At 36.9% G+C, this 11172-nt stretch overlaps 2 protein-coding genes across 3 annotated transcripts; both read right to left on the bottom strand.

The window, feature by feature from the left end:
* Nucleotides 1-241: 241 nt before the first annotated feature.
* On the bottom strand, nt 242-902 carry LOC113690401 (uncharacterized). Its single transcript, XM_027208283.2, has one exon. The coding sequence runs from the start codon at nt 765-767 to the stop codon at nt 333-335; it is 435 nt and encodes a 144-aa protein (XP_027064084.2). The 5' UTR covers nt 768-902; the 3' UTR covers nt 242-332.
* A 2480-nt stretch (nt 903-3382) lies between these two features.
* LOC113690994 (probable hexosyltransferase MUCI70) lies at nt 3383-9333 on the bottom strand. Of its 2 annotated transcripts, none has more exons than XM_072051308.1 (10): nt 9073-9333; nt 8322-8814; nt 7559-7831; nt 7150-7363; nt 6903-7012; nt 6519-6718; nt 5784-5887; nt 4436-4623; nt 4148-4347; nt 3383-3900 (listed from the first exon to the last, which is right to left on the bottom strand). In XM_072051308.1, exons 2-10 carry the CDS (start codon nt 8572-8574, stop codon nt 3679-3681), a joined length of 1764 nt encoding a protein of 587 aa, XP_071907409.1. In that variant the 5' UTR covers nt 8575-8814; nt 9073-9333; the 3' UTR covers nt 3383-3678. The 2 variants fall into 2 exon arrangements, with proteins under 2 accessions (XP_071907409.1, XP_027064961.1); XM_027209160.2 differs by having other exon boundaries at nt 9081-9333.
* Nucleotides 9334-11172: the final 1839 nt, after the last annotated feature.

Raw genomic sequence — 11172 nt, 5'->3', positions numbered from 1 at the left:
TATCATCATATATACACCACAATAAGAGACTAGTGCGAATTGCAAACCAAACAGAGTTCTTCTGGAAAGACACAACAGATTACAATCTCAATCTCAGAGAAGGAAATTACATTTACCATTTCTTATGCGAAAAAAGAAAACTGTACCAACAAATAAAGCAAAATCGACAAATTTGTGCTGATGCACTAGACTAGACGAGAAATCCACGAGATCCACGAGACAGGAGACAGAAACAAGAAGATTGCACTTCTGGGAAGCAAATTCCATTCAGCCTAGCCTCTCCGATGATGATCTTCAGTGTCTGATCAGGCAAAGTAAGCTTCCCACTCAAATCAATCATACTTCTCCCTCCACGAATATACAAGGAAAAAAACCCAAGAAAGCCCCAATACTATATCACCAACGACCAGGCGAAGCCAATCGCGGCCAAGGACTTCAAGCTTCCTCTCGAAGTATATTCTCCAAATTGCCATTGCAACATGGAGAAGCACACACCCCTTAGCAAAATAGCTCTGAAAGTCCCTGTCCTTTACAAAAGCTACCATGAGCAAGAGAAAACCAATTGCGAACAATAACAACCCTGAAAATGAATCCGAAGTTCGGATTAACAGCTGATCATGAGGGGTTGATCCTGCGAGCTTACTAGCACGGTCTCTCCCATGGCTGAATTCAAGGAACTCGTAACTATGGAACATCATCACGCCTCCACAGCTCAAGGCCACCAAAGAATGCAGAATACATATCATGAAGAACCCACCCGAACCCATCAATCATTCCCAAACAACAAAGATAATCTATTTCCCCTTTTCCCCTTTTCCAGAAACCTCCAATTCCCAGAAGGCAAGAACAGCCCTTTTTCAAATTAATTCACAAAAAAAGAACAGACTTCCTTCAATCAAACATAACCAGAACTTATATTTTTAGCCTTAAACGTAATACTAAAAACTGAATTCACTGCGGATTTTAACTTTTAAAGCACATGTAACAGAAGCCCAGGAATCTAGATGGCATGGTACAATTCTCAACTGATCAAAACCCAGAAAGATTTTTCACCTAAAGTTCAAGACTTTGGATGCAAATAAGCAATAAAGTACCCGAAAGCAATCCTTCAGATTTAGAGTTTTGGACCATAGGTGGGTTTTCGTCCCCTTCTCACAGCAACAAACAGGTGACTATCTGGGCTGGTTATCATGGGAAATCGAGATCAGTGAATAGGGACTGGATGGAGAAAGATCCAAGAAAAGCGTTGGATCCAAAACCCAGACGGAATGACATCTAGAAGAGGAGTGGAATTGAGGGAACGTTGGGAAAAGGGTTTATAGAAGGGTTAACAGCAGAGCATTTTTAAGGAACAAAAAAAGTGTGGATGTCTTTTATTTTAGGTGTCTGGTTGTTACAGCTAAATTTTCAGGTAGATCTTAAAAATAAATAAATAAATAAAAAGTGACAAAAAGGGTGAAATAAAGATAAAGATAAAGGGCAAGAAAAGGATAAAAACATGCAGCTGGTTGCTGATCAGTCGTCATCCGCTCAACTCAAGGAAATCCTTTCTTCTTGTTGAATAATAAAATATTCAGAATCCGTCATTATCACTTTCTAATCACTTTTAACTTAGTTCTCAAAATGACAAGATACCCCTAGAAGATTTCTTCAACAACTCAGCAAAATATAATACTTGAGCATGTTAGTTGGTAAATAGTTTTAGGTACCATATGTGTGACAAATCCTTTTGAGATTGACATTTTTTGTTTGTCAGTATTCTATGGAAAATATCAAGAATCCCTGCATTTTTGCCCGTTTGGAAAGGGATTTTTCACCAATAAATCTTTACATTTTTCGTGAACACATTTTCTAATCATATTTTTACCTATCGTGTCGTTTATTCATTTTCCACAATAAATCAATTGACGTTATGAATTTAGAGGGTGAAGTGAAATTAAGCAAGTTAATGGACTTCTGCTTTTTATCTTTAATGAGATGGTCACGCATCAAAATTAAATGCAAGTATCCAATTTTTTTTTTATCTGTAACGGCAATTATCTAACCTACTTATCTTCCAGGAAAAGAGAGAGTTTAAAGAGGCTCATACGTGGGTTGTTAATTGGCTCGCGTCCAAGTGGAGATTTGTGGATCGGAAAGATGATTTGCATAATGATGATGTGTTGATATTGCAATAATTAGCAGGATATTCATTTCTACACTTGATGTTAGCTGACGAGACTGTAAGTACAGCAGAAAGTGTTTGTGGCAAATGTGAACCCGCTCTTCATACCGTCTCGGAAATCCCTTTATGCATCAAGCAAACGTATGCATATGTAAGAGCCTCCCCGTCCGATCTTTCTATTTATCTCTAGTTTCTTGTTTTCATTACCAAAATTGCAACAGTCTCGTCAAACTCTGAATGAATAAAAAACAATTCAGTCGTAAACCTTTTAGTTGCGTACGTAAATTTGACTGAGGCAAACGAAAATTTATGTAACCAGCCCAAAGGCCAGTGACCACCACCTAGCTTGATGGGGTGGAAGGTAAAGGTTCAAAACTTATCGCTCACCAAAAATGTCACATTTATGTGGTTTGTTTCTAAAAAATTTAGGTAACTGTGTTGTGTACTCGTTTGATTCGGTAATAGTTCATTTCCCTCCGGATTATTCCTGATCTTCCTTAGGTCCGCCCTCTCTCCCTTAATGTAGAATAAATTAAATTATACATCTGTCGTCTCCGAAAAAAAAAGGAAAAATTATGTCTGCGACTTTGCGTTATAATACGTGCCCATATTGAATGATTGGTGAGGGCCATCAACATGAGGTCACGGCTTTGCGTTAGCTGTTCAATAATGCACTCCCACAGCTTTAAATATGGCTGCCGGCTAGTTGCTTACACAAAGATAAAATCAAATAATTTCAGGACAGGTACGAAGTGCTGAGGTTTTGTCCGTATACATGAGTTTTCATTTGCATTATTTGGTTTATCTTTTCATAAACCTGCATGCTTCGGCAGGCTCTCTAGAAGCGTGGATCAAGTAGCAGTACTGAAAATAAGAATCACGCTTTCGAATCAGAAACTCAGAACCAGCTCATTTTGGATGACTCTTGAATTAGATGTAAAATACAGGTCTGCAGCTGCAGTGCTTGCAAGACCAGTTCCTTAGAGATCACCTTAGCATTGTTTATCATACAAAAACTCCTCCACTTTATATTCAAGCCGTGTCCAAATTTAAAACTACCCTGTTCTCAGTCTAACCAAATAAAAGCTCAAGCTCGCAAGTAACGACCAAAATAGGCGGGTACTCAAACGAAATCAAATATGGACGTGCATTTTCTGTTTCACTGGGTTTGGTGGTATGAAAATTCTGTCATCACCTGCTAGAAGACAACCATCCAGATGGGTAAAAGAATTCATCAATGCTGATCATAAACGAATAAAAGTAGTTTATCCTCGAATTAGGCATTTCCTCAGACTGCGTGAAGCAGATAATTACAGGAGAGCTCGACGATCAAGAGAAAAACGACTGACCCTAGAGTTCGTGTGAAGAAATATACATTGAAAGTGATCGAATATCTGACACTTTCAAAAAAAACTCATCTTTGTTGAATATGCTACCAATATCTACCAAAATCATCCTATCCCTTTCAAAGAATTGAGACAAAGAATAGAAGTATCTTTTCTTTGCATAAAAACCTACGGAGAAAGTAATCGAAGTAAAGGATTATCCCTATTTCCAGCAACAACTTTCCGATGCCGTCTAGATCCCGGCTTCTTACCTCCTCTTACCCGTTTAACGGGGCTTTTCTTCCTTGCTGTTTCAGTAGGTGTGTTATAACGAACAGAACTTGGGGGAGAATAAACTCTAGCTCGTGGCAAAGGTGGTGGCCTTCTCTCCAATAAATCTCTGTGATATGCCTATAAAACTTTGGATTCTCAAACTACTATTCCAGTAAAAAGATTTTAAAACAAAAGTGCAGAAAGCATCATTTTTAATGTCTTCAAAATACTGATAGAACAATTATCAACTTCTTTCATAAAGATGGAAGTGGGATCCCTGGACAAAATAAGAAGAAAAGAAATGCAATACTTTTCTTGGAAGACAACAGAGGTGCAAATTCCTTGCAGAAACTAAAATGATAAGAAAAGGAAGGAGAAAGAATACCTGTATCACAAAATTTCTGCGCTCACAATCCAAAAACATGTTGATGGTCCAATTAGCTTTAGCCATTATTTTGTCCCTCACAGTTGAAAAGCTCAACTGATCCCTGGAAGTAAAACGATCAACTTCATTGAACCACAGACAGGTGAAGAGATTGGTAATAGGAATGTGTTCCCGTATAATTACGCATCCTTCAGGAACATCTGCAGATACGCAATGAGCAACACAAAACTAAAACTTTATTTGGAAAAGGAGATCAAAAGCAAGCAAACAGATGTTACAGGGGCTTACCACTAGTTATTGGAAGCTTAGCCTTCGAGTATGGTGTTAAACCCTCCTTTCTATAAAAGTCAATCTGGTTGTCAATAGAGACATTGTCATACTTCCCTGCAGCTTTATTGGCCTCAGCTTCTACGATGACATCAAATCGTGCGTAATGTCTTGAGATTGCAAAAGTGGCATTTTGGCGCCACAAAAACCTGAGGAATTAAGTGGTTATCATCTATTATCTACTGCTACCAAAGCTAGTTTTCTTTGCCATGATGAATTGTTCTCTTACCAGCCATTCAGGAGAGGGAGGGGGAAAAGAGATACTTTACATATAACAGATGAAAATGATCTCATATACATGTAAAAAGCACAATCTAAGTAATCGAATTTTCATTTTCTTTTCCGTCCTATTCCACAAAATAATACCAGGGAAAAAAAATCAATTCCAGAGGCAAGGAAAAGGAAGTGCCAGTTTATCAGCTTGATCCAAATAATTGAACACAACTTGGAAAATCTCATTTTCACAAATTCGTCAACCCAAGGAAAATGAGAAGTTCCCTGATTAATTACTTGAAATATGTAGATGATTTCAAGTACTTTAGTAAAGCAAGCCTGAGGTTGCACTTGAAATTTTGTTTGAAGCATATACACTGGCAAAAGCTCAGATATCCAATTTTACTCAAGCACCACACATAAGCAAAAAGATGTTCCATGTTTTATTTATCTAAATCCACCCTTTTGCAAATGTCTACAAAAGCGCAGCTTCTAAATATGTAAGGCTCCCAAAAGCACATATGTCACTTAACGGAGAACTAGCCTGTGACTTTTCTATCCCCCAAACCGAAGATGGTACATTTCTTTTGCTTAATTTTCATATGCATGGCATCTTTAAAGCCTAGAAATGTGAAGTTAGCACAACTGCTAGGTATATATACAATAGCTGATGTTGATTTTTATCTCCTTGATTAAATGTTGGAAAAACATTTTATTTTTCATTGAACATGCCCAATTCCATGAGAAGCTTATAGCGTAAGATGACAAAAAAGCGTGCAAAATAAAATCCAGGCTTAATGGAAGGGCTAACAAAACTAAACCTTACCAAAAAAAACCTTTCAGACAACTATCACCATAGATATCTTAACAGTTATGAATGGCTAGTAGAAGACTGAAAGATCACAAGGTAAAATCCCAATTGGACAATATAACCATACAAAAAGTTGTAACTGCCCATATACCACATGACAAATGCTTACAGTGAGTTAAGATATGTTGAACATATAAAATTTTTAATCTCTCCCCTATGAGCATAAAACATGATTCTCCATCAACTAGAGCCTAAATAGGCAGATGACAGAAAGATCCAGAATACCTTTCAAGAATTTGATATGGATCCACAACAAGCTGAAGTTTTCCATCAATCCAAATAGAATAGCGGACGTTGGGAAAGAGCCTATGCAACAAAAGCTTTGGCACCTGTCAAAAGCACGTACCCCTATCATATTTTACCCTTCCAAGTTTCATAAACTATTATTTTCTCATCAGAGAAAGCATATACGACGTAGTGGCTTTCCACAGAAGCTAGAGAAAATGGAAACACAATGTAACAAATCTCCATAACGAAGACCTCAGGATTTTAAATGATGTGCTTAGTGCTTTACTAAGACAAGCATCTCTCTAGACAGTTGCATGTGAAAAATATTAACAAATGCCTAAAGAATTAGAAACTATATCTAACTGCTTCTTTCTTCACATGTTGTTCTATTTGTTCAAAGCAAGATTGACTACTTTCAAACTCCCCAGTGAAGCTGATGCAACAAATAGGACGGGCTTCCTCAACGAGTCTTAGACTCCATGAATTCTCTGTTCTATTTTCTATTCCTAGTATGCACTTCTCTTAAATGATTCACTGGCACTTAATAACCTGGTGAATTAAGCTCTCTGGAAGTGGAAACAGGAGAAAGAATGTTCAGCCCTGCAGATGGCGTTTTAAGAAGAATTTGACCATGTACTCAAACAATGTGTGAATCCACAATGTGATAGAACATTTCTATTCCACAGAAACGGAAACAGTTGTAAGCAAAAGGACCAATCAGTATTTCCTAACCTTGCCATTACGCCTGGGGTCAGTATAAGGCACATTGTGGACAACGATAATTCTCCATAGGCCAACCCTCTTGCTGTTGTCCAGGAGGCTAGAATTCTTCATGTATGCCTCTGTTTCTTCATCAACAAACATATAGAAGGGTATATTTTTCTTTGCAATTTCACTGATGTCCGTTGGCTGTTGAATGATATCATAATTTCCTGTAAACATCAATAGCTTAAGGGAAAAGAAAAATGCTTCTAAAATCAATAGCAGCTTGGAGAAGACAAACATAGAGAGCTGAGAAAATATTTAGGGAGGGTAGCAACCCTTAAGGTTCAAAGTATGCAAACGTATAAACAAAACAAGGCCAAAACCATAAATTTAGTTCATGCTCTGCAGTACCAAATATAGCTGATGCAACAATAATTTCATGGAACTCATCCATCTCCTTAAGATCATCCAGATCAATATCAAATCCAGTGTTGTCACCAGCTCTACATCCTTTGATAAATCTGATAAAGATGAACATAAAAAGAGTAATTAAAACAAACATAAGACTAAAATAGTAGCTAGAAACCATATGATAATTATGTTACGTCTGGAAAATGACTTACCGCAGAGAAACATAACGTGTAGGAGTAAAACTTACCCACAATGCACTGTCATTGACTTGTTTACATTAAAATAGTCGTTTCTTTGCTTCAGAGAAGGATATCCACCAAAGTCAGAGCCTCCATGAGGTTCGGTTTTCATTGGGTTTTCCTCATAAAAATAAGTTAAATGATGAAGGACAGGAGATGCTGATGCAGATCTAGGCAAAGCAGCTATAGCCTGCTCCACAGGAATATAACATACTGGACAAGCTGGTAAAAAAAAGGCAGGAAAACACTACAATAAGTTCTCAATAAGCATTTAATTGTCATTGTCCAGACAAAATATGGCAAAAAAGTTGAAGTTACAAGATGCCTTGTCCATGAAGATTTTAACTACACCGGTAGTTCATCCATGTAGAGAAACAACTAATGCATAAAGACGCATCCAAAACATGTCAAACTTACGGCGTGGTCCAATCCGTCTAGCATCACCAGGAGGGGGAGGCGGAAATGCAAAAGTTTTACATGGATGGCTCAGCATAACAGGAGCTGGCATAGCAATTGTTGCAGTAGAATTATGAGCCGTAGGTAGATAAGAGCCATTATTTGTACTGCACACACCATGGATGTTAACATTTGAACCATTCTCAGAAGTCCCTTCAACTTCTCTGGACACAGGATATGTCCTGTTTTCGAACCACCCATCAAAGCCCAACATAGAGCTCTCTGATGCAGCCTCTGAAAAATGCAAATAGTTTGTAAGTCACTCGATGCAAATGAAAACAGACAAAATACAGAAAAGGCATAGGTTGTAAATAAAGTGCCAGACCTCTTCTTCTAAGGGTAATCTATTACTAGTCACAGATTGAAATTCATTGTTCCTATTAAGGAAACAGCAATCATCACTTGGCATCCTTGAAGATATATGGAAAATTTCTATATATTCTGGAAGGAGAAACACTAATAGGATGAGTTGACATCCTAGTGATTTAATTATCGCTAAAAGCAGCTAACTGAATCTCTAATGCTTGTGAGTAATCATTTGCCATCTTCAAACTCACAAGGCAGGCTTACTGAAAATTCCAATAATTTGACACTACTTATTTAAGCCACAATTGTATCCGAACAATCAAAAACTACTCTTTTATGACAAAGGATCTACCACATAATCTACATGCCACAGTACAGAAAAACAATGACATGAAAAGGCAGTGGAAGCATAACAAACCTTTGCTGGCTGTGAGAAACCCTGTGGTAAGAGCCAATATTGCAATAATGACCAAAATCAGCATTATAACCTTCCTTCGACCTAAGTACTTGAATATGAAAGGCAGATACCTCTCCTTCTCCCTCGAACCAGACAAGGTCCTTGAAGTCTTGCGAAGTGTAGATGAATTCTGAGACTGCAACCCACCATTCTGTGAATGCAGCTGCAGTGATCCAAAACTCAAACTTCGAAGACCCGATGACACTTCGTTCATTTTACCTCTGACCACTTGATGTTAGCCTTCATCTCTTTCTTCCCTCGCAATTCCCATTCACTTAAATTATGACCAAAAGAACACCCAAACCACCTCCTAATTAATCAGCAATGTATCAAACTGACCACCACAGAATCCCAAAATTTCAACCAACTCGTAACAATCACACAGTAACAAGAAAATCCCGCTAGCAGAATGAACAACAGCTAAATGCTGCTTCCTATGCTTCGATTAAAATTCCTGCCATTGAACAAAACAAAGAAACCCAAAATTCATAACCCATAAAACGCAGCACTATAATTAGGACAGCAAAAACGCAAATTGAGTTTTTCCTAATCAAACTCCATAAAGTTCGGACTAACGACATAAATAAAAGTTCCCAAAAAAATTGAATTCGAACCCAATGGATCAATTCAAAATTACGAACTCAGATTAAATCAAATCAATAAGATAAATAAAGCCAAATTAATTTGAATCAGATAAGACAAAGGTTACAACGGTCTCGCCTTCAAAACCAGATTCTATATTCTGGGATTGCTGAAAACAAATTTGAGGGCTCTGATTTGGAGCTATCTATCGCGGTAAATGCAGTATTTTATCTTACTAGTAGAGAATTTGAGAGTGTTTTTTTTTCCTGGCCGTGTTTCTGAAAGCTACAGTTTTCTTTTAAAATTTTCACCGAACTGGTAGACGAAACAAAAAGCGTATTTTTTTTTTTTTAAACATTACTCTGTTTATTATGTTAGGTTAAAATACACAAGGGCGTTTGCCACCACTTTTGAAAGCACTACCGTATTATACAAACAATAAAACCCGAAGGTATTTGTTACTATTTCTTTCTGCAAAATTAGGTGGCTAAAAAGTTATCTACCATCTTGGTGAAAATTGCTAGTTCAATTTCTTTTTTTGATTCTATTCCAAGTTCAATTTCCATCCCTGCCTTCGTTGGAAATCTTTTTCGTTTTGTGCGTGTGTGTAACTTTGGTTTTAAGAATTGATGTTCCAAAAAAAAAAAAAAAACTTAATAAATCCTTTATAATCCTACGTACATATCAATCAACACACATTTACCTACATGTGTATATATACATGTGTGTGTGTGTTTGGACATTTAATTAAAACTTTTGATAATAAAAAAGATTGATATCAATTTTGGATCAAATGTTGGTTAGGTCGAGTCTTATTAATTCGATAATATCAATTTTTATTGTTCTCATATATGATTCTCCCTAAACCCTCCAGGGTAACCGACCCGGTGGTGTAGCCTCTAGTTAGAGCATCCACCAGAGTTCGATCACTGTCACAAAAATAGGAAAAAATCCACCAATCTAAATAAGGGTTGGGACCTGAAGTGGGTCCAGATCCTTTTTTTGAATATATATATATATATATATATATATATATATATATATATATATATATATATGATTCTCCCTACTTCTAACAATAAAGCATGGCATATGATGAAACAAAACAGGGTGTTTTAGCTTAATTATGGTGCAACAAAAATAGAGGATAAAGCAAAATGTGGGATAGAGAGTTAATGCATGATGAAATAGAGGATGTAATCTCTATTTGATTAGTGGGATTGTCATGTATATAAAGGAGCTTTATGGCTTCATTTTTGAACCGTGAGATGTACTTGATGATATTTGCGCTCCCCCTTCACTAGTTTGACAAAGCTGCTTTCGCGCCCCCACTCTTTTAGGGTAAAGGATGAAGATAAACCCCCCCCCCCCCCCCCCAAACCCCACTATCTATTATAATTTATTGCCAGGAGCATGCCAAAGATTGTAGTTTTGGGGCCTTTTCTCTTCTCTTTTTGTTCATCTAATAAAAATATAGCTAAAGAATTTACACGTGGAGTATTTTGCCATAATGAGCTAAAAAAAAAAAAAGGTACAACTTCTAAGTCACACGTAATTGAGCAAGATGATTTAGGGCTTATTTAATAACTCAATTCAATATTTAAATTTAATGGATTCAGATCTTAATATATTGAAATGCGTTTGAAAATAAAAAATTAACTGTCTGAATTAATTGAGTAGTACTGAATTTTTTAGGCAAAATTTGTTCTTAAAAATAAGTAATAAATTATTCACTTATCATTTAAAGTAACAAACACTCAAAATGTATCGGATTTAGAACTTAACAATTCAATAATTTAATAGATTTAGATTTCAATTATATCACACACACCATTGGATTGGATTATGATACGAAAAGCAGTTAGAACCACAAAAAATAAAAAAGGAGAAGCAATTAGAACATACAACTACTGTATAAACACATTGTTGGATGCTCACCTAATACGTACGTAGTCGTATAGATGAGGGGACGTGCATGCATAAAGCAAGCGTAGGGCCAACCTAATAAAAGGCAGAACCAAATCCTAAATTGGAAGTCGATGGTCCTGGAAGCTCCCTCGTTCCAGTGTCCCCGAAAACGAGGGCAGGGCTTTAAATCTCATGCGTGCTTCATTATGTGGATAACTGTCAAATAATTTAATGGATATGGACACAATTGGTTGGGATTTTTCCACTCTCTCTTCCAAGGTCCTTTCACCCATGTCCACCATCGTCTCCCCCTACCCTTGTT

Source organism: Coffea arabica, chromosome 5c (genome assembly GCF_036785885.1).
Source record: "Coffea arabica cultivar ET-39 chromosome 5c, Coffea Arabica ET-39 HiFi, whole genome shotgun sequence".
NCBI lineage: Eukaryota > Viridiplantae > Streptophyta > Magnoliopsida > Gentianales > Rubiaceae > Coffea > Coffea arabica.
The sequence above is the reverse complement of the archived record's forward strand: the minus strand, read 5'-3'. Positions and strand labels throughout refer to the sequence as shown.